The sequence below is a fragment of the Perca fluviatilis genome, chromosome 15, assembly GCF_010015445.1.
Source record: "Perca fluviatilis chromosome 15, GENO_Pfluv_1.0, whole genome shotgun sequence".
NCBI classification, from domain to species: Eukaryota; Metazoa; Chordata; class Actinopteri; order Perciformes; family Percidae; genus Perca; species Perca fluviatilis.
The window spans coordinates 16,940,449-16,963,966 of NC_053126.1; the positions used below are offsets into that span (position 1 = coordinate 16,940,449).

At 37.6% G+C, this 23,518-nt stretch overlaps 2 protein-coding genes across 5 annotated transcripts; one reads left to right on the plus strand and one right to left on the minus strand.

Moving 5' to 3' along the window:
* The first annotated feature begins 4,154 nt into the window (after window positions 1-4,154).
* On the plus strand, window positions 4,155-20,717 carry nprl3 (NPR3-like, GATOR1 complex subunit). 4 transcript variants are annotated; one of them, XM_039824193.1, is made up of 15 exons: window positions 4,155-4,517; window positions 5,267-5,336; window positions 11,510-11,548; window positions 12,307-12,439; window positions 14,557-14,631; window positions 14,918-14,956; window positions 15,878-16,031; window positions 16,253-16,334; window positions 16,440-16,577; window positions 17,282-17,438; window positions 17,916-18,022; window positions 18,360-18,489; window positions 19,178-19,367; window positions 19,462-19,654; window positions 20,332-20,717. In XM_039824193.1, the coding sequence occupies exons 1-15, from the start codon at window positions 4,322-4,324 to the stop codon at window positions 20,495-20,497; spliced, it is 1,869 nt and encodes a 622-aa protein (XP_039680127.1). In that variant the 5' UTR covers window positions 4,155-4,321; the 3' UTR covers window positions 20,498-20,717. The 4 variants fall into 4 exon arrangements, with proteins under 4 accessions (XP_039680127.1, XP_039680128.1, XP_039680129.1 ...); XM_039824194.1 differs by lacking the exon at window positions 14,918-14,956; XM_039824195.1 differs by lacking the exon at window positions 11,510-11,548.
* Window positions 20,718-20,991: 274 nt separating this feature from the next.
* Window positions 20,992-23,518, minus strand: mpg (N-methylpurine DNA glycosylase). The gene is made up of 3 exons (XM_039823705.1): window positions 22,727-23,518; window positions 21,879-22,083; window positions 20,992-21,651 (listed from the first exon to the last, which is right to left on the minus strand). Exons 1-3 carry the CDS (start codon window positions 22,985-22,987, stop codon window positions 21,200-21,202), a joined length of 918 nt encoding a protein of 305 aa, XP_039679639.1. The 5' UTR covers window positions 22,988-23,518; the 3' UTR covers window positions 20,992-21,199.

Here is a 23,518-nt window from a genome sequence, read left to right on the forward strand (position 1 = left end):
TAGCCCCAAAAATGCAGACCGATTTGATTCAATTTTACATTTCAAATATTTTTAGTAGGCTCAATAGCCTAATAAACTATTTTTTTAAATATACAGTATCTTATTTAGCTTGAATTTAAATGACAATATTTCCCATCAGTACTTTTTACTCCACTGCAAGTAACATAAGTAGGGTAAATACATTTACTCAAATCGCCTACTGTACCATTTTTAGGTATTTGTATTTCCATTTTCTGCAACGTTATACTTGCATACTCGTTATACTAGTCCACTATAATTCAGAGGCACATGTTGTACTTTTTACTCCACTACACCTATTTGATAACTTAGTTACAAGTTTAATTGTATTAATATTTATTATTAAGATTAATAATAGAAAGCTAATCAATGAATAAAATAGCATGTATTAAATATAAGATAAAGGGGGCGTTTCACAGGTTAGCAGTGTATAAAGGAATACATCCAATAGAGGGTGCTCCTACACGTCAGGAAGCTTGACCACTGCATGACTGGACTTGATGTATCAATCTGCTCATGATGAGAATCATATGGTCTATATTACTACATTGAAATATTATCAGTTAATATAAAATCGTGTTTAAAAAAATCACAATCGATAATTGCCCTTCTTCGAGCTCAATAGTATATGCATTTATTAGACTGTGATACGTTTGCAGATCCACAGTTTACACAATAACTTAAACAATTTCTGTATTGCCTATAGGCGTACGTGATACGACGGCATTGTAATCATTTATGTTCAAAAGAAATTCTACACAAAGAAATCTTATATTTATGGTCTTATTTTGTTATATAGCGTCATCCCCAAATTCAAATTGTTATTCCCAGTTCACTTTTGATGTAAGGACCTGATGGATGTGCCACAGCAATGCCCTGGAAAACATCTTGGCATAAAGGTCAGGGATCCACATTATTTCTGGCTGACCTAAGTACATAGGCTACAAGTACTCCAATAGCTACTGTACAAGTACAGTTTTTTGATTGTACTTTACTTGATTATTTCCATTTCTGCTACTTTATACTTTTAATCCACTACAATTTAGGGGTCAATATTGTACTTTTTACTCCACTTTATTTGATACCTTTAGATACTAGTTACTTTTCAGATTCAGATTAATAATACAAAATGCAATAAACAATAAATAGCTTGTAGTCCATTATTAAGATACGATAAGGGGAGGCATTCACTAGCAGTGTATAAAGTAATTAAATTAGTTCCACATTTACCAGCTGCAACATTAAAGTGATGTACACATTAATGCATCAATAATCCAACCATGTAAACAACTATACAATATTCTTGAGTGGGCCATTTTAAAATAAGTAACCTACTTCTGGGGCTTTAAGTAATATATTTTGATGTTAATAGGCTACTTTGGCCTGAAATACTGTTATAATACTTCTGCCCCTGAATTTGACTCTTATAACAGAATAGTGGCTTATTTTAGTCTGTATCCTAAATAATGGTTAAATCTGGACACAATGGCAGCTTAAAATAAATAAAAGTGACTTGATATGCATTATTCGGCAAAACTGAATTTTAGCTAATATTAATGTTGTATGTATCAAAGATTCACACTGTCCTGTCAAAACAGCACAACATATCAGCTGATAACAGTGTTTGATCCTTAAGTTTAAGTTCATACACTTTATTGTCATTGTGTAGCACAACGAGATTACTTTGTGACAGCCCGAGGGTGCGCTGAAAGTGATAAAATACATGTTTGATTGTAGTGAAACAACAAGTCTAATAATAATAATAATACAATAAATGTAAGTTTATCTAGAATCACATATACTATAAAATAACAACATCAGATTATAATATATAATGAGCTGAAAATATTAGATAAAAGTTAAGTATTGAAATATGTAAATGTATATGATATTTATATATGAATAAAAGCTAACATTATATAAGTAGCAGCTAACCATAAGTGCAAAGTTGCGTTAGAGCATCAGGATTTCTTATTGCCACATGGTAATATTGCACAGTAGAAATAAATAAGCAACGACATTTGTATTGCACATTGCCCTCCTGATTATTGTTATATGCCATTTCCAGAGTTCAGTTGTGTTATGGCAGTTGGGAAATAGCTATTTTTCAGTCTGTTAGTGCGTATCCTGGGTAATCTGTAGGGCCAGCCTGATGGGAGAAGCTTACACAACCCATTTCCAGGGTGGGTAGTGTCCTTGTCAATGTCCTTTTCTCCAGCAGCAGTGGGAGCAAAAACTGTCCTGTCCTGTTAGTAGTGTCCTGAGGAGTGACACAGGACAGTGTCTGACTGTCCCGGGACAGTCATGGGAGTCACCGGACAGTGTTTTGCCGCCACTGCTTCTCCTTATCATACAGTGGGTCTTATTGAGGTGATCAAGTGATGGCAAATCAGTTCCCACAATTTCCTCTGCTGTTTTCACGACACGCTGCAGGGCTTTTTTGTTGGCTTTGGTACAGCTACTGTACCAGGCTATCATACAGTTTGCCAAGGTGCTCTCTATCGTACAGTTTACCAGCAGCTTCTGGGGGAGGTTATAGCTCTCTTCAGCTGTCTCAGGAAGTAAAGGCGTTGTTGTGCTTTCCTACTGCTGCCAAGGTATTGTCAGCCCAGGAGAGGTCCTCTGTGAAGGTAACTCCCAGAAACTTAAAGCTGTAGACTCTTTCCACATCAGCTCCCCTGATGGTTCTGTGAGTGCCTGAACTTTTTAGTGGTCCTAAAGTCCACAATGATCTCTTTGGTCTTTGATGTCGCACCATGTTGTCAAGTTATGCACCTCCTCTCTGTATGCAGTTTCATTGTTGTTTGATATTAGCCCGATGATAGTCGTGTCTGAAAATGAAATCGACTTAAAAAATAAAACACTTTAAAGTAGGCTATTTACGTTATTTTGTGTATACCGGTATATCAATTGTCTTTAAAACATTGAATATCACCACAACGTAATTCGCAAGTAACGATTTAATAATGAGTTGCCCAAGTTCTCCATCCTGCCAACATTATTCTTGTTAAGGTCATAGGTCTTATTTTCTGCATAGGCACAATCCCTGCACTGATATGTTTGACGAATAAGATTTGAGCCAAGGGAGTGTGCAGGCATATGTGATTGGCTGAACGGTGAATTAGGTAAACACCTAACATCAATTTCATACAACATGTTAGCCTACTGAAAGAAATCCCTAAATAGGCTAACATAAATAATTAAGCTATATAAGTATCAGGCTATAATACAACTCTGTTACCATGAAAACATTAATAATCAACTTATATTTGGGTAATAATGATTTGAGTTTTATTTTAGGCACATTTTTAATTACTATAAAAGCCTTTAAAAGGGATGCTAGGTGGCCTCTAGCTCACCCAGTAAGAGCGTTCGCCCCATGTTGGCTGAGTCCTGCCGTGGCGAATCCAACATGCTGCCCTTTGTTGCGTGTCGTCCCCCATCTCTCTACCCCTTTCCTGTCTATCCACTGTCACTGTAGAATAATAATAGTAGAAGAATAAAAAAGTGACAACTGCAGTCGATGCTTCTGCCCGTTTACGGTAGACTATTTCTCGGAAGAGCCAAAGGTTCTACAGCAACGTAGTGCCAACATGAATTGTCTAGTAGCAAACATGGCCACAACCAAGATGATGTTGCGGGCTAACATCTAGGCTACAAGAAACACATTTAAATTCAACTCAGAACCAAGGAAAAAAACATTAGCTTTGATATGGAAAGTTAACCACCTAAAATATAACAATAACATACATTCACACTTTGAGAACGCATCGGCCTGACATGAGGGCTACAAATTGTGGAACACCGACTGTCATTAGGCCTAGGTACTAATTAAGTCTCTTTCTTTATTTGATTGACTGTGTCTCATCCTTTGTTTTTTAAAATCTGGAAGTTATTATGACTGAACAGTTTACAAAAACGTGGCTAGGTAGGCTTTAAAATTAATAAAATTTAAGATTTTAAATAAGAAATTTGATTTATTTAATAGCTATGGTTTACCGTGAGCATAATATTATTAAAGCACACGGTCGACGTAAATAACCTAACACAAACCAATGCAAGTGTATTTTTACGTAGGACAACATTTTATTAGGGGGGTCCTATAACAGTCTACTCTGTTCCAGCCGAACATTTTTCAAGGTGACACAAAACAATCGCTGCAGTACCGGATGTGTGGAAGGGAGGATTTCTCCTCCAAATGAATTCCAGTTAAACTGTAATTTGTTCAGGGTCGGTGTTTGTTTTATGGCATACATTAATACGTCTGCAATAAGCTAATGACCACTGTTTGGTCGTAGTTAACATGATGTTCAACCCATTAGCCGGGTTACCAGAGGATCGAAAATCCATGTACAGTCAGTCACAAAACAGCGTGTACAAAACTGGCGATAAAACCAGCCCTATTAGCGTCATATTGGTTACCTCTGGCAGCCGAGGGAACAAACTACTTTTTCGATACCCTTTTCAAAGATTGGCTGAATGTCCGTCATCTCTTACAGGTAGGCGTACTATTAGCTACGTTAGCATTAGCCAGAGAATCACAGTTCAGTTTCCTATTCAGGGAATAAATTCTGTGCCTTCATGGTCTCACTTTCACATAATGACACATTTACACAAGCTGGACACAGCTACAAACACCTTCCAATATAATACAACATCCTAGAAATATATTTGACCTCTATGTTGCTTGCATTAATCATGTGACTGTAACCTCTTACCGTTTTAATAATTATTGTAAGTTTTCAAATATGACGTTTCTTTCAGTATCTGTTGGTAATTCCTACTTGTGTCCACTGTTCCCCTTTCTGAGAAACAGTTTTCCTGTGGTTTTGCATATGTCATTGGGGTTGTTTGAGCTTACTATAAACTGGGATTTAGCTAGTTACTTCAAATATAATGTCCGTTTTTGTTTGCTTGTTATCTGAATTAGCTGAATACAAAGTCGCAGTATATCTGAGGTCTGACTTTTATATAAGTTAGTGTTGATGGCAAAATTGGCAACTTGGAAGGTACGCCTGATATGATAAAGACCAACAATGGTGACAAATAGACTTTTGCCAACAGACAGACAGACCCTCACTGTGGCTACAGTAAAAGAGCATTAAGTGTACATCTCTGACGCGAAATGTAGTAACTCAGAGCATCTTGTTTTTTTGTGGCTCTTAAGGGGGCTGAATCACAACCAATGAGTTTTTTTTAATTGGCACCAATAACCGTGTGAACTAATACTATTATTTCTGCCCAAAAGCAAAACAACGGAGTCCATATGCTCTGAACACAACTGGGGATGGTCTTGAAGATCAGGATGGTGATTCAAGGTATTTTATTGGTCTTCATTTGATATTACTGGGTTCCTAAAGTCATTAAAGTAAAATCGACTGTAAGTGGAGTGGAGCCAATTCTGAGATCTGCCTGAGCCACTTATTCTCATAATGTTTTTGCTCCCTATGGCATTGGATCTTATTTTATTTTTTCAAAAACCTCATTGTATTTTTCAAGAGGAATTGGAAGCTGTCCCATATTTAATTCAAGCCATTAAACTCTTTAATTTACTTTAAAAAACTAAAACAAATGCTGTACGGTGCTTCAAAAACTAAAGCTATCCCTCACCACCTTGAAATTTATTATAGCACCAGCTGCGTTTTGAAAATGCTTGCTTATCTGAACAGGTAATTAAAAACAAATCTACCTTTTATATGACTATTTTTTGTTAGCTCTAGTAGTCAGAAAGGGGAACACTGATTGTTTCTACATGCTTTAAATAAACAAGTTAAACCACATCAAATTATTTTTAAGCTGAACATGAATGCTGGGACAGGAAGCTGTCAATCATAGATTACAAACAGAAATTGGTCATAGAGGCAAATATAGGATTGTGGCAGTGCTGCATCATTTCATGGTTTTCTTTGCCTATAATTGCCCCAGAGGTAACATATATAAAGAGAAGAGGATGGGGCCATTAATGGAACCCTGTGGTACCCCGCAAGAGAGAGGGGCAGGTGACGAGGAAAGGTCACCAATCATTACAGAGAAGCTCCTGTTGGCCAAATAGGAGCTAATCCATTAAAGTGCCAAGTAGGGCTGTACCGAATACCAGTTTTTGATCTTCGAAGCTTCGGTGCTTTTCAACAGCGAATATTCGAAGCTTCAGTGGTGGCCGCAGCTGCAGGGGAAACCAACATTTCCAAACCGCACCTGAAGGCAGCTTTTTTTCACTGTAAAAGAGACAAGCGAGATGAAGCAACTGCTTTGTTGTTGCAGGACACAGTCCCCTGTTACTACAGTAGACTACGTTTTTACTGTTCGTCATTAACTGCCGTAGCCTATTCGCAAGTCACGTTATTTTCCATGAAAATTAAGTGCACATTTTTATCACGTGTAAATGGCGGATAAAAGCAGCTCATTCTACTTACAGAACTCAGGTGATTTCTCAAGCTTGATGTGCTGTTGTGGTAGGCCAGTTTCAAATTGCATATTTGACACTCTGCCTTTGTCTTGTCCTCACTTAATTTGAAGTTCTCCAACACAGATGAAGTCTTCGGCATTTTTGTCTTCTTTTCGCTGAATTGTGACGGTAATGACGTTCAACTCATGGGTGTTTTAACTGGGGCATGTGACGTGACGTCCCAGTAAAATCTCAAAGTCTCCTATATTTCGCAGTAGATTAATTTAGATTGATAATAACGGGTAAAAAGGATAATACATTTTGTTTCTATTATTTTATTTTCCACAATGTCAAAGCAATGCAGCTTAACCCAAAATACAAGCTCAGGCATATTATTGGTTTTATTAGTGGTTTATTATTAGGGTGTAGAATAACAATCCTTGTTGTCAGTGCTCAGGACCTAATTAAGTTGAGTAATGTTCAGAACAGTCCACAATCACTATATCATGTGTGCAAATGTGTTTGGTCATAATTATATTAACACAAAGTTCATCTGTTGTTTATAGTATAAACGTGCTGGTGGTGAGCCAGATGAGAATTAATATAATCAATACAATTAGTACAAACATGCAATCATGCAGCATGTAAAAGAAAAACCTGAATATAGCCACAAATTGACACAAGTTACCAAGTGTAGGTTAGAGTCAGTACTGACTGTAGCAGAAGTACAATGAAACATTGACATCATTTAAACTCTTCCCTGTTTGTACACTCAAAGATGTTGATATCTCTTAATGAAAAAATATGAGAACCTATCAGTCTTGTCTGTTTTCAACAGCATTTAATTTTCATCATTCTTCGGCTTTGTGGATGGTAATGCTGATCATTCGTTGGTTGGCAGAAATTACTTTGGTTACAGGACTGTAAGAAGCAGATAATTCGTCTTTTTTATCAATTCAGCTCACCAGGCAGATAAAACTGGCACAAGTCTTTTTTTTTTTGCTCAGTTTTTCCCTACTGACTCCAATTCAAACAGGCTTTTATAGTGTTTACTCAAGTTTTATAGCTTTTAAAAAAATATATGACCTTTTAGAGAAAGATTATACTGGGATGTAGAACTGAAGAACGCTCAACAGAGCCTTATAAAAATGATTCGAGAGTTAAGTAGGATAGGATATATATATATGTATATATATATATATGTGTATATATATACAGTATCTCACAAAAGTGAGTACACCCCTCACATTTTAGTAACATATCTTCAGTAACACTGAAGATATGACACTTTGCTACAATGTAAAGTATTAAGTTTACAGCTTGTATAACAGTGTAAATGTGCAGTCCCCTCAAAATAACTCAACATACAGCCATTAATGTCTAAACCGCTGGCAACAAAAGTCAGTACACCCCTATGTTAAATTCCCATAGAGGCAGGCAGATTTTTATTTGTAAAGGCCAGTTATTTCATGGATCCAGGATACTATGCATCCTGATAAAGTTCCCTTGGTCTTTGGAATTAAAATAGCCCCACATCATCACATACCCTTCACCATACATAGAGATTGGCATGGTTTTATGTCAGTTAGTCTAATAGCTAGTTTGATTTGCAATAGAGAGATGATTTTATGTAAAGTACCCCATGCCAATCTCTAGGTCAAAGTGTCATTTCTTCAGTGTTGTCCCATTAAAAGATATAATGAAGTATTTACTAAAATGTGAGGGGTGTACTCACTGTATACTGTGTGTGTGTGTGTGTGTATATATATATATATATATATATATATATATATATATATATATATATATATATATATATATATATATATATATATATACTGTTTTTGTGTTGTGTGGGGGCTCCAGACTAACTTTTGCCTTGGTTGCACTGGTGCGCCTAACTTTTTATTTAGGTGCACCAGCACAAAATTTAGGTGAACCCAAAATTTTTCTCGCATCGCCGTTAACGCTGAATGGCGATACACGATATATAGCTCTGTATTTTTTTACAAAGTGGGCTGAATGTTCAGTTTTAAGTCAAAGCCACTTTTCACAAGCTCTTTTATTAAAACAGATTGTGATTAAAATAAAACGCAAACTGGTAAAGTTTCCTTTACCAGTTTAAAAATATACAGCTGCAACACATGTAAATGAAAGTTTTCTAAAATAAATAGCCTAGGATATATAAATATATGTATGTATGTGTGTGTGTGTATATATATATATATATATATATATATATATATATATGAGAAAGCTCCTTCACTTGTTTTCAACAACAATAACAGACAGAAAAGAAAGAGGACGCCCGGATAGCTCAGTTGGTAAATATAGAGGTTTGACTCCGACCTGCGGCCCTTTCCATGTCATTCCCCCCTCTCTCTCCCCTTTCATGTCTTCAGCTTTCCTATCAAAGTAAAGGCCGAAATCTTTAAATAAAAAAATAAAAAAAAAGAAAGACCGAAAGACAGGGGAAGTGTGATGGACTGAAGCATATGCTACTCAGAGAGTGACGGCTGACTCATTAGCAGCGTTACACACGTCTTGTGTAGGCTATGAAATGTCTGTATCATCACTGCGCTGCATTTTTATGAACTATAATCCAGTAGGCTCCGTCTTGTACACGCTATTACTCAACGAACTGAAGTTAGTTGCATTTAATAACTTCTAATGTGTTTTTCGCCGTGGCGGCCGCAATAACAGAGTTACCAGCGGAAACACTGGTACCAATACAGGTTTCCCTCTCATACTTAACAATATACAGCTATATTAATAACAATTAAAACTGTAGACAAAGTCAGCAGTTTGGACCGGCGGCGCTGTGTCTCTCCATGTTGCAGGGGAGCCGTGTGAATGGGGGCGGGGCTGTAACGCAACATTAAACCATATTCATTTAAACGGCATCGCTTCGTTCGTGGAGAGGCAACGGATGCCAGGACGTTAGGTGCACCGGTGCAACCTAGGAAAAATCTTAGTCGCACCCTTACGAATTTTGGTCGCATATATATATATATATATATATATATATATATATATATACACACACACACACACACACACACACTACCGATCAAAAGTTTTAGAACACCCCAATTTTTCCAGGCTTTTATTGAAATTCATGCAATTCAATGTCTTATTGTACTCTGAAATGAAAGAATAGAACAAATGAACAATTTAAGTTAAAAAAGAAATCATGGGATCAATTTAATAAACCAAAATGTATTCTAATTTTTGACTCATCAAAGTAGCCCCCCTTTGGCAGATATAACAGCTGAACACACTCGTGGCATTCTTTCTACAATGGAAATCAAATATTCTTCAGAAAGTTATTCCCAACTCTGTAGCGGAAGTTCCCATAAATGTGTGGCGCTTGTAGGTTGCTTTGCTTTCACTTTTCTGTCCAGTTCATCCCAAACCAGCTCAATGGGGTTTAAGTCTGGTGACTGTGCTGGCCACTCCATGTTTTTAAGCTTACCATCTTGTTCTTTTTTGCTACGGTAGTTCTGGCATAGCTTGGACTTATGTTTTGGGTCATTATCTTGCTTTAGGATGAACCCCTGACCAACTAGGCCCATACCACAGGGTACTGCATGGCGCTGCAAAATGCTGTGGTAGCCGTTTTGGTTCAGAGTGCCTTTCACTCTGTACAAATCACAGACCGTGGATCCAGCAAAACAGCCCCAGACCATGACGCTTCCTCCTCCATGTTTGACAGTTGATGTCACACACTGAGGAACCATCCTTTTGCCTACTCGACGGCGTACAAAAATCCTGCGTGATGAACCGAAGATTTCAAATTTTGATTCATCAGTCCATAACACCTTCTTCCAGTCTTCAGTAGTCCATTGACGATGTTTCTTGGCCCAGGCAAGCCTCTTTTTCTTATTCTGACATCTTAACAATCGCTTTCTTACTGCAACTCGACCTATCAAACCTGCAGCTCCAAGTCTTCTCTTTACAGTTGAAACTGAGACTTGCTTATTGTGACCACTATTAAGCTGTGCTTGAAGCTGTTGTCCTGTGAGATGCCTATCACGCAAGCTGTTGACTCTCAGAAACTTGTCTTCTGGTTGTGTTGTGGCTTTGGGTCTGCCAGACCTCTTCCTGTCAGAGTTTCCCCCAGTTTCTAAGTGCCTCTTTTGATGGTGAAGAATACTGTACTCACTAACACCTTGACTTTCTTCACAATTGCTCTGTAGGAAAGACCAACATTCTTAAGTGTTATGATGGTCTGTCTGTCTTCCATTGTTAATTGCCTTTTTCCCACCATTTTTATGACAACACACTACTTTCTGCAGTACAATACTGTTCAAATAATGCTCACGAGGGTATGGTACCACAGTGTGTTCCAACAATACTTTTATACAAACAGAGGGGGTTGTAAGTAATCCAGACAAGTTGGAACACCTGTGGGAATTGGTAGCACCAACTTTCAAGCTCCAACAGCTTTACGTTGTTAACCCATTTCTTGTTCCCTGAAAAAGGCCTTTTTGTAAAATACTGAAATGTACATTTTTCAGTTTTGGGTAACCTTACTTTTTTTTAACCTCAGGCAGTTCACCACTTACCTTTGTACCATTTCAAGCTATTCATTGGACTTGAACTGCTAAAATTTCAATAAAAAACTAAAATAATTGGGGTGTTCTAAAACGGTAATATAATACCAAATATTACAGGCCATATATCGTATATGGCCTGTAATATTTGGCTTGGTTAAGAACCTGACAGCAGCATCTTGAACATGTTTAAAAGCATACATGCAGTAACAGATTTATAAAGACCAGTGGGCGTGAAAGTGTTTTGCAATATTTAAGTAGTTGGTTATGATGGCATAAAATAACATTTTTAGTTGCCAGTTTTTAAGCTTGCATTTAAGCTCACATATCTATATTAACTGACAGTTTTCAACATTAATGACATTAAGACTTAGTCAGGATAAACTGGTAATTAACTTGAATCAACATGCAGACCAACATTTTCACATCACAGTAACATGTTTGTTCGGGTTGTTTTGATGTCCATTTAATGCATTCAGCCCAACTGTGTGTTGCATTTTCCCTTTTGTTTGCTTTTTTCTTCTTTTTTATGGCCCAATTCCCATTTCAGAGAACAATCTCCACTAACTGACGAACAGTTGGTAGCAGGGTAAGACCAAATCATTCTAAACCACCTTTCCTTCGCTTAGATCACCCCTGTCTTTTTTATCCCCTTCTTTCCTATTTTGTGTCCTATATGGATCCCCAACCCTAATCTCAGTAAAATCCTTGTAAAGTATTAGTAGCAGATCCAGTGAATCAGTGGTTTGGTTAATTCAGGGTTTCAGTTTTGCTGTCCTCTGTACTGTATGCCTTTTTGAAGAAAAACAATCCAATAGTTTAAAAATATAATTACATTTTAATTCACATTGATTATATTACCACTAGACTTAGCATTAACAAAACAAAATATAAATCAAATGCAAACTACAATAAAGCAACTACTGCACATTCTTTTCAAATTGTGTGGGTGAGGTAAGTCTATAGTGTGTTTAATTTTTTTCTGGAAGTTAATGCCTTGATTTGTATCCCTTTGATTGCAGCATGAGTTACTTAAGTCAAATCAGCATGTGTCTTTCACATTCTTCATTCATACAGCGACTTCACTGTTTCTGCAAAGAGGCCTCCTTCTCTTTTCTCCTCTCCAGTAGCCACACAAGCTTTTTTATTTACGTATATTGTCATTGTTGAATTACATTACAGGCAGATGCATCTGATTAACACAACCCCTCTTCTAGACTGAAATGTGAAAAATGCAAAAAACAAACAAACTGCTAATTTAAACTTTCTTACTTGTCCCAGCTATGCTGTGACCTCTCATCCAACCCTGCACACTTTTCTTATTGAGGCTGTTCTTCCTTCTTTAAGGTTCTCTGACATCATCCTCGCCACCATTCTGGCCACCAAATCAGATATATGTGGAAAGAAGTTTGAACTGAAGATAGACAATGTTCGATTTGTGGGTCACCCTACTCTCCTTCAGCATCCTCCTATCATTCCGGTAAGGAAAAAAAAAGGTCCCACTTAAATCATGTAAAGTCATTCTTGATTTGAACTAAACTTCAAATGTAAACAAGATGTGCAATTTTCCTCTGGCTTGTTAAGAAAATCAGTATATTTTGTCTCTTCCTTATGTGAAAGAGGAATTGTTTGACAGTATGACAGTATACGAGGACAACAAACAAGTGTGATATGTCGTCTGGAGAATCACTATGTTAAAAAGTTCATAATTAGTAGATATTACCATTTGGGATGTTTATTCTGCAGTAGCTGTTTTTATAAACTGTAATAGACAACTGTATGATATTATCAATTAAAATGTGCTCTCTTCATTTTTTTATTCTTTTTTTTTTTAGTTATACCAAGGTCCATACAAAGAATGTAATCATTCTCATAGGGCTTAATAGTTTTATCTATACGAGCCTTCTGTAAAACACAGTTGTAGCAGAAGGTAATAAACTGAGTTAAAATAGATAATTCTTGAGTCACCCAACCTTAAAATTAATTTTAGGTACAAAATCTGTGTCATGTGCTCACCATCTCAAAACTTAGATTGCCTATTTTAAATTATTTTGGGCTATTACATTGTTCCACAGCTTAAGTGGCAAAACATCCATGGATTTCCCAAATCAAGTTATTCAGTAAAAACCTCCCCAATTACATCTTAAATTGGATAACCCTCTGTTATAGCCTCCTAAATCTCCTTTCACCTAGCAAAGTATTCTGGATTACACAAACATCAAAGGTCTTAGTTGGGCTGCAATATAATAATCACACAGGAGTGCGGCCCCTCCCTTCTTTTTTGCCAACTGTAGACTCCAATATCTACTTCTAGATCTTTGCCCTTGCCAACTGTACCTCAAAATGGGTTTGTCCCATTCCTGAAATTGTTTGTCAAGTAAATCCATTGGAAAGGACTAGAAAAGAGACAACAATCTTGGCATAATATTAATTTTAGTTAGTTAGTTACTTAGTGAGAATAACTGTGCAAGTGAATCTTCCGGGTTGGACAGATACACCAATACATCGTCAGCAAATAAGGAAATATTTAGTTCTCCCTCTTAATACTGTATCTATCACATGATCCACTAGTTCAGGGGTTCAATAAAAAAAAGAGAGAGGAGTAATTGGGCAGCCCTGCCTTGTACCTCATTTTAAAACAAAAGGGTTGGACACTATTCCATTTATCTTAACTCTTGCTCTCGGTTTGTCGTAAAGAGCTTGTTTTGTTTTAATAAAAGTACTATGAAAGCTACATGTATCCAAAATTCTACATAAAATGACCAATTCACACAATCAAAAGCATTTTCCGCATCTAGCCCCACCAACACTGCTTCTAAATTATACTCTGTTATGTGGCAAACTACATGCTATGATGCTATCTTGAGTTTGTCTGTGGCGAACAAATGCTGTCTGGTCTATGCTAATGATCTGTGGTAAAAGTCCCTCTATTCTTTTTGCCAATTAAGATATTATAATCCTAGTATAACCCCATCTGGAATTCTATTAATACAATTATTGTAATATTGATGTGTCTTGGCAGCTGGCAAAGGCCATTTCTAATTCCACCGTGACCCTCTAAATTTATCTTAGCTTTGAACTTTGGCAGATTAGTCTTTACTTCAGGAGTGCCCCCTACAGGCAGTTTTTTGTCTGATGATTCACTGCCCATGTTGCTAAGATGAAGGTATTTAAAAGGCATATATACAATGACAACAACATGTAATAAACACTGCAATCCAATAACATTTTATTATAAGGTGCTTCTGTGGAAATAAAAAAGGAGAAAAAAACAAGATAACAGGAACAACTTACTATTATACTGTAATTCAGTACAACAACACCTACTGCACATGACTTAAAATTAACCATACGCTCAATCAACACTTTCAGTTGACAGTCTCAACAAAACAACATTTCATGTTTGACAAAGGTGGATTTATTGCAGAGCTATTGTACTCTCTTGCATAACATTGTGCTGGTGTAGCTTTTATGGTTATATTTGTGAAATAAACTGCTTTTATTTAAGTTGATACATACATTATAAATCTACACACTGTAGGTTACCATTTGTATTGTTGTATTGTACATTTGTAATGTAACATCTTGTCTGTGCAGGTTTCTAAGACAGATCCTTCACCTAAGAGAGAAATGCCTACGATGATCTTGTTTAATGTGGTGTTTGCACTAAGGGTATGAAAATACTTCTTACAATTTTTTTTTAAATTGTGTTTTGTTTTGTATAAATGTTAATAATATTATTATTACAAATTAACTTTTTTATTTTAAATGATGGCACAATTAAGGCAGCTGGGTGTGGGTGGGACACTTATATTTTGTGCTCTGTTAATCTGTGTGTCCAGTGAATGGGAGGAGTGTGTGTGAGTGATAATATTCTGGTATACTCTATCTGTGAGAGCATGGGAACTCAGAGGGAGTACATGCCAATTTACTTTGCTTAATCATGTCGCCCAACAAGGCACAGCCTGTTCCTGCCCATGCTGAGTCACTGTACCCAGTAAGTCCCAATACAGCTCAAATGGGAAATGAAGTGCTCAGTCATGTTTTGTCAACAATATCTGCCAAGCAACTGTGGAATTTGTACCCTGGAAATTAGTGTGTGTGTGTGTGTATACAGTATATTATTATAATATATATTAATAATAGGGATTGTTTTTGTGTGTTTTATAATTAATGGTACATGATTTAACCATTCATATTTATTTTGATTCACAAATATAATTAATAAATTATTGTATTTTATATTTTTCTACATGTTCATTCATACAAAATACTATATATATATAGTGTATATATAACGGCAGCTGATCTACTTTACAATACCAAGAGTGAGCACTCATTTTACATAATATATTTGTCCAACCTCATTTACCTACCTGAGGAGAACAGAATATTAATAATACTTCTCTGTATATTGTAATAAAAGGCCACCACTAAACTGCAGAAATACCACAGAGCTGAGGCATTCAATCATCATTACAAATGATGATTGAAAAGATGACACTTATAAACTGTTAACTCTGTCAATTAACATTGGCTAAATATTAATATTTAAAAAACATAAAAATTATTATCATTTTGTTTTAAAAATACACTTAGATATTTAGTGTAAGCATAATTTGAAATCTGTGTTAAATTCATATCTTTTCATTCATATATAAGTGTGTTACATGCTAAGATCTTTACCTCACATAAAGGAGTTCAAAAGACATTTAATTATTAAAAGATCATACATGTTTGACAGTTCAGCAGTTAGTAGGCTGGTAATGTTTTACATAAATTTTAATTGAGCCACAAATTAAAGCACTGATATTGGGAATTCAGTGACATTGGTAATTGCTGTGTTGTACTGTATACATATTAGCAACATGTTTCTGTCAAAATGTCACTGTTTCCCTCTCATATTTGGCCTGTATAGGCAAATGCTGACCCATCTGTCATCAGCTGCATGCACAACTTGTCACGTCGCATCGCCATAGCCCTTCAGCACGAGGAACGACGCTGCCAGTACCTGACCAGAGAGGCCAAACTGATGCTGGCCGTCCAGGATGAGATAACCACTATGACTGAGAGTGAGATAGATACTTGACACACCTCACATTTGACAGCAATGTACTGCTCCCCTTCTCTGGTCTCAATCAATTCATAGATTTCATAGAAGTCAGCGTATATAATGGCTTATTTATTATATTACAATATACTGTACCTTGTCAGTATACTAACATTGATTATGTATTATAGTTGATATTTGAAGGTATATTTTGACAGTGTTCTTTGTTTTTCCTGATTTAAGCGGATGGAAGCCCCCAGTCTCCATTTAGACAAATTCTTCCCAAATGTAAACTAGCCAGGGACCTGAAGGAGGCTTATGACAGGTGTGTGATTAAGCACATTATATATTGTTATTTTAGTTTTATTATTTCTCCCTTTGTCTTACCATTTTGTTCATATAGCTGACTCTAATAGTTGTGTTATTGCAGCCTTTGTACAACTGGCGTGGTGCGGCTACATATTAACAACTGGCTTGAGGTGAGCTTCTGTTTACCACACAAGATCCACAGGATTGGCGGCAACTATATCCCCCCTGAGGCATTAGAGCGCAGCCTTAAGGCTATAAGGTTAGTTTTTACTTTTTATATGCAGAATATAAAGTTTCTACACTGTTCTATGTGGGTTGAAACTTTTAAATTGACATTTCTGGCAACACCTCAATCTGCAGTTTTGTAGCATGATACTGAAAATGGTCTATCATAACTGACCACACATACTCCACCCATTGCCAAACTTCTCAAAGCACAAACCTGTGTATGAAGGGTTATTGCAAGTGTTATTGCAGATATAGCCTCATCCATTTTTAAAATATGTTTAAAAATAGGTTTAGATATCACAGACATTTCCACATTTTAATTAATATCTAAGAAATGTATAACATTTACTGTAAGTTGCTAATATACGTTCCTTTTTCTTCTGCCCACAAATGCAACATCTATTGCAACATTTATTTACTGTCATTTGGATATTTTTCAGTTATTCTCTTCTTAATTGCTTTAATTATAATAGAACCTTAAAGCAACAGAGTGTTCATTTCTTAATCTGACTTGGCTGCAAGTTAGTTATGCAAAACTGCATAATGAGTCTGTGTTTGTCAGTTCAGAATATAAAAGGTATAAGTCAACATGGTTAAGAAAAAAAAAACGAGTGATAAACTCATTACTCTAACACACACTTAGATGACCCATAGGTTGACTTTCTTAAAAAGAAGTCTCAGATCTAGGAGGTCTGTTGATTCAGATGCTGCATCTTATGTTGTTTGATCCTTCAGACCCTATCATGCTCTGCTGCTGCTGGAAAGTGAGAAGGCACTGCTGGGCCAGCTTCCACTGGACTGCTCACCTGCGATGGTGCGCCTCATCAAAACCTGCTCAGCGGTGAAAAACCTGCAGCAGCTCTCACAGGATGCTGACCTGGCCTTACTTCAGGTGGAGAATAGTCACACCACCTGTGTCACCACTGCACTTTAAAAGTGCATTTATTTTAACATCTAAACTTTTTCCTTAAAGGTTATACATGCAGTACATTTATAACATGGGGAGAATCAAAGATCTTGATCCCTTTAGCTGTATGTAGCACCTGGACAAAACTATTAGAAAAAGAAAAAAGGTGAAAAAAGTGCAACAATTGGAGTGATATCATCAGATGTCTAATCTCTTACAACATATAGCAGTAAATGTTGTTTACCCAGAGAGGTTACTGTGTTGATGGTGTGTTACTGCCATCTAGTGGACAATATATGTATATTCAAAGAAAATCCGAGACCACCAGCACAGTAAGTCCTTCTCTTTGTCTACAAGTGCTTATATATTTCTTCTATAGTTGGTTTTTAACTGCATAGAATTTTGTTGTTTAGATCTCATTTCACATCATTTATATTATTTGCAAATAATTCTCCCTCTCAGATCTTTCAAATTGCTGCTCACTTGGTTTATTGGGGCAAAGCGATCATCATATACCCACTGTGTGAGAACAACGTCTACATGCTGTCCCCTCATGCCAACATCTGCCTGTGAGTGTTTATGATGTGATGTAAGCTATTTGGCTGTACTGATTACTGGAGAGCTTATGGACCATAATATTGCTGAGCACCTATCCATGCCATTGCCTCATATACATAGGTCTAAAAAAAACATGTATTTATGGTTATTAAATTCACATTTGTACTTGTTAAACCACCTCAACATTTTCTTATGAAAGAACTGGATTGGGCCATTGGCAGTACTTGTATTTTCTTCTCTATACCTAAAACTTTAAATAGCCTTTCCTTTTCAACATTGTGGAAAAAAGCTGTGTTAATGGAAAAGCTCGCTGTTGTAGAATAATGTCTGCCATCTCTCCCTGGATAGATACTCACCACTGGCTGAGCAGTTTGCCCAGCAGTTTCATGGTCATGATCTGCCCTCCATGTTAGCCAAGTTCTCACTGCCTGTCTCACTGGCCGAGTTCAGAAACCCTCTGGAAGCTCCTGCACAGGAGGTAGGACTTTTATTCAAGATCAGATAACAAATAACCTTACCCCTCCACACTGGAACACATACATACACTACACATGTATTAAGCCAGCAAGTAATTAGTATCAAGTCCTTAAATGATTTTTGCTTTTGATTATATGTAGAATATAAAATAAACAACAGTATATTAATTAATTTGAAATGCAAATCCACTTTATTTTCCTGTGTTGGTGAAATAATTTGATTTATATGTATTGTTTTCTCCACAGAAAGGACAAAAAAAGTATAATAAATGTTTCTAGTTTAAAGAATCATACCATTTTTAGATATGTGTACAATTTAAACAAAAAGGAAATTATAGTTCCCTGGTAAATCCCTTGTACATATAGGGCTATTCATGTAAATGTACTAGATACTGTATTGTAAGAGCAGACCATCTGGTGTTCTCCGACCCATCTTGTTTTGGCATAGCTGCTTGCTTGGGCGTCGGTGATGAATTATAAATGGCAAAGGGACATCAGCTCTAGTGTCTGCAGCCTCCATTTTTCATGAGAACAACATAAGAGCCAGGGCTCTATTTCGAGCTTGTATGGTACCCACGACTGATTTTAAACATTTGACCTGGTTAGGGACATAAGCGTGTTCAGCTTTACTTGTTCAGTGTTTATCCTGTGCTCAGCCGTGATGCAGTTTGCTGCTCTGCTCCTGATCAGGCCCAGCTGATCCAGATGGTTGTGTGGATGCTCCAGCGGCGCCTGCTGATCCAGCTGCACACGTATGTCTGCCTGTTAGTGCCGCCCAGCGAGGATGAACCCGGGTTGAGGGATGAAGACCCTCCACTGGCTGCCCGTGTAGGAGGCCGCAGTCTCAGCACCCCTAGCGCTCTAAGCTTCGGTTCCCCAAGTATGTTCTCACTGAGCTCTTTCCTCTGCCTGCCTCTAAAAAGGTGTAAAAGGGTTATAGATAATCAATGATCATGTCTGCTTCCTGTGTATAGCCAGCAGTGATGACATGACCCTCACCAGTCCCAGTATGGACAACTCTAGTGCAGAGCTACTGCCTGGTGGGGACTCTCCGCTTAACAAGAGGATGACCGAGACGCTACTTGCCAGCCTGTCAGAGCACGAGAGGCAGGTTATTCTTAACATCCCTGCGGCACAAAATCCAGAGGATCTTCGGATGTTTGCCAGGTAATTAAGCCAGAAACCTAATGCATATTGTGTGCTTTTTTGTTAGTGCATTAAATGTTTCTTAACTCTCCATTGCTCTCTGCTTTGTCTGCTTCTGTCAGATTAAAGGCCCCTTTACACTGTACAATATTTGGCCATCTGAGAAGAAAATTAACAATCGTGAGAGAAATCTTTAGTCATCAATTCATTGATATTGAACAATCTGACAGATTGCGACCAAGATTTTATTAGATTCATGTGACTTGCAATAAACTTACACAATCGCTGTTTGTGTACAGTCTAAAGGCGCCTTAACAGATGGAATACCTTTAAGTGAGGATCCAGTGATTCATGATGTCATAAATCACATTTAATGCTTTGACTCATGGGAAATAAGAACATATTCATGCATTGGTGTTGAAAATAAAGTTCTTGTATTTGCATTCACAGAAATTGAATTGGAAATTATTGGCTGGAGAATTGAGATAATTTATGAGATGTTAGTTGTGCGCATGTTTAAAAAGAGGAAATGTTTAGAAAGCTTCCTAATCCAATATCAGTTGTGTGTACTACCTACTGCACAGTAAGGGAACATGTCATCAGAGCTGCAAAAGTCCTGTTGCATGGTTGATTTACACAGCTAATGATTCAATGAAACTCTGTCTCTCAACCCATTTGTCTGCCTGTTGTGTTTCCAGGCTGCTGCACTATTTCAGGGGACATCACCACCTGGAAGAGATTATGTACAATGAGAACATGAGGCGCTCGCAGCTCAAGACGCTGTTTGACAAGTTCCGCAGTGTCCTTGTGGTGACCAACCATGAGGATCCCATTATTTCCATCTTTCAGTCACCCATGGAGTAGAGGCACAGAGACGGTATCAGCTCTCACAAACTGGAAAATATGTCTGTTTGAGAGGAGTTAATAGCCTGCAGTGCTCACAGCTAAGTGCTATTGCTCAACGGTGTTTTAATGTGAACTGACAGGATTGTGTTAATGAGTGCAGATTTACAAAATGAATAAAGTGTTTGTCCTTTATGAGCCAAATGTTTGTTTACAATATTAAATTATTTTGTACATACCAGAAATGCCTCAAGTATTTACTTTCAATATTGGTGTATTGGGGGTTTAACTTTATCTTCCCCTGTCCCAGATGTGTTAGCTCATCTGTACTAACCACAGAGGCGCACACTGAGTAATGATCATTCCAGACCTCCAACTACCTCTCCTCAGGAATCCCAGAGGTGGGAAGAGAAAGACGGCAAGAAAGGGCAGACTCTAAACATCAGACAGGCTGATTTTGCTTTGAGAGAAGCAGAGCGTTCCAAACATCTGTGAAATTACTGAGTCACTGAGAAGAGAGTTTCCCAAGTATGTTTATTGAAAAACACTTACACAATAAATGAAAAAATATGTTGTATAATTTATTCAGATTGGCATTCAGACATTCAACCAGTCACAGAAGTTATTCTACCACCTTGACTTTCTTTTTACGTTTTTATAGTGCCTAAATGGTGAAGTCCACAAAGGGAACAGATGGCAGAGTAGTTTTCAGGAATATTCCTGTTATGTCCTTTTGACATTGTGCTGTCCTGTGTCAGACTGCACATCTGAGGGACCTAAATTGTTCATTACATTTCCAGACAGAGACTGTCTTTCTGCCTCTTTGTTCACTACACTAACACAGGGGTGCCCATGAAGATAAAACCGCCAGGGCTTCTTGGCCCATTCCCCATGGGACTCGATTCCAATGCGTGGTGCTGATACTATATCGTGGGGTTCTACTGGATTTGTGTGGGGGTCCTTCTCCAGCCACACCTCTGGGTCTGAGGCTAGGTCTCGACGGTCAAAACAGCGGGGTATATTTAGAGCCTGGCACAGCTTCGAAGGGCCGTTGCAGAGCTCTTTGTCCTTAAGTTGTCGGGCTCCCTCTTTGCGTCTGGCTGCCCTCAGCTGCCTCATGACGGGCTGCCCTTGCAGGGGCTCAAGGGAGCGCAGCAGCACGGCAGCACCCTCCCCTGGGAATACAGCACACAATATGCATCGGTCAGCAAGGCTCCACTCTGTCTCCTTCCTTTCGGCTTTTATCCACTGATGATGAAAAACACTGCTGTATTGATTTAATGTTTTAATAATCAACACTTGTAGGAGGGCACATTAAACCAAAAAAGATTTATTTTGTTTACATGCATCAGTAGGCAAAATGGCTATCATAATGAACACCTGTGGTGGGCAATGCTTTTACCTTCACTAGACACGTTCATACAGAGGTAGATGCCATAGATTGTATACACATAGATTGTGCCAGGCTTCATGAACATGGCTGTGTTCCTCTCAGTGCGTTTGCCTCCTGCTGAGTGTGATGCTTTGTCCTCCCCTCCAAGGTAGGCTTCAGTTTCTACTATTCTCCCTCGCAGCTCAGTACCATCTGCACACCTGCGGACCAACACCTGCAGGGACAAGAAACAAGACAGATTATGTTTTATTATGATTAATTTATTAATCACTTAGTCAATCAACAGTAGATTAGTTGGCAACAATTTTGATAGATAAAGCCAAAATGGCAAAAATATGGGTTTTTGTTTTTTTAAGCCTTCTGTGATAGTAAACTGAATATCTTTTGGTTATGGACTGTTGATCCTACAAAACCAGACATTTGAAGATGTGACCATGGGCTCTGGGAAATTGTACATTTGCACACACTTAATATACCAAACGATTAATCGATCAAGCATGTAAATAATAATTAGATGCTGTCCTACACATAAAGGGAACGGTCTGGATGCATTGTGGATTTTGCAACGTTGTAGCTAAGTGTAATCAAATGAAATACAATGTCTCAGTGTTGCAAAGAAGAACTGAAGAGAACTGACAGGTTACTTAATGAAGCTCCTGCATACAAAGTAACCATATGAGGCAAGATTTTCAGATATAAGGCTGCCTTGTTGTCTCAGGTCCTGTAGCTTTGATAGATTGAAGTGTTGACAGACTGGACAAAAGATGTCTACCTGTAGAGCATTAACGTTATATGGCTTTCAGAAATCATCCTTACAAAATAACTGGATGTAAAACTAAGGTGAGATAGCAGATTACCTTGCCGAGGAATGCTTTAGCCAAACTGATGCAGGATTGGTTGAAAAAATCCTCTGCCAGTTTGTGCTGCAGGTCACTCTTGGTTAAATAATTGCTTTGCTCCGTCTCAGCACTTTGAGCATTTTCACACTTCTTCTTCAGCTTTGCAGGTGACACCTTCAGTGTCAAATCCGTCCGGTGTTCATGTTTATTTACTGCTTGTTCGGGTGCTGCTGCTAACGTTGTCAATGCTAGCATCTTTCTTTTTCTCCTTAACATCATGTTGCCGCGAAACACAAAAAATAACAAAAAATGTATGACACCCTCACGTCTCTTTTGTAATTTCAGCAACACTTTTACATATTCTTTAAACCATTTACTTAATTATTTATTTGAGTCTTATAATTCATCCCACGCTCATAGCAGATCAATGCTAGTGCTAACATACAGGAAGTAAACTATTGTTTTGTATTTCTTAAAGGGACAGCGCTACCATTTCGGTCTGACGGAAAGCTTCTCCTGACGGACGTTAGCCTACTGTAAATCACTGTAACGTTAAACGTTAATCATTAATTGATTATGTTTAGATTTAGTGGTTCCGGTTAATGGTGGCTATCCACTGTAAGGAGGAAGTAATGTCCAACTTGTGTTTTTTCCACAAAATTATCAAACGTGACTTTGCAGCCCGACGTGTTCTTCCTGCTACAAATAACAGCCACATTTGCTGATAGTTAAATCCCTCTAACAGTGGCCTTTTCCTGCTGCTGTCTTATCTTTTCAGCCTCATTTGAAAACACTCCGCTCTAGAGGTTA

What these genes read in the sequence shown, in the direction of transcription:
- nprl3 (XM_039824193.1), top strand. Translation starts at nt 4,322, where the DNA reads ATGATGTTCAACCCATTAGCCGGGTTACCAGAGGATCGAAAATCCATG. An exon ending in GACGAACAGTTGGTAGCAGG is followed by an intron (nt 11,549 to 12,306) that starts GTAAGACCAAAT and finishes TCCTTCTTTAAG; the next exon opens with GTTCTCTGACATCATCCTCG. An exon ending in TCTAAGCTTCGGTTCCCCAA is followed by an intron (nt 19,368 to 19,461) that starts GTATGTTCTCAC and finishes TCCTGTGTATAG; the next exon opens with CCAGCAGTGATGACATGACC.
- mpg (XM_039823705.1), bottom strand. Translation starts at nt 22,987, where the DNA reads ATGATGTTAAGGAGAAAAAGAAAGATGCTAGCATTGACAACGTTAGCA. An exon ending in CTAAAGCATTCCTCGGCAAG is followed by an intron (nt 22,084 to 22,726) that starts GTAATCTGCTAT and finishes TTGTCCCTGCAG; the next exon opens with GTGTTGGTCCGCAGGTGTGC. An exon ending in TATGAACGTGTCTAGTGAAG is followed by an intron (nt 21,652 to 21,878) that starts GTAAAAGCATTG and finishes CTGTATTCCCAG; the next exon opens with GGGAGGGTGCTGCCGTGCTG.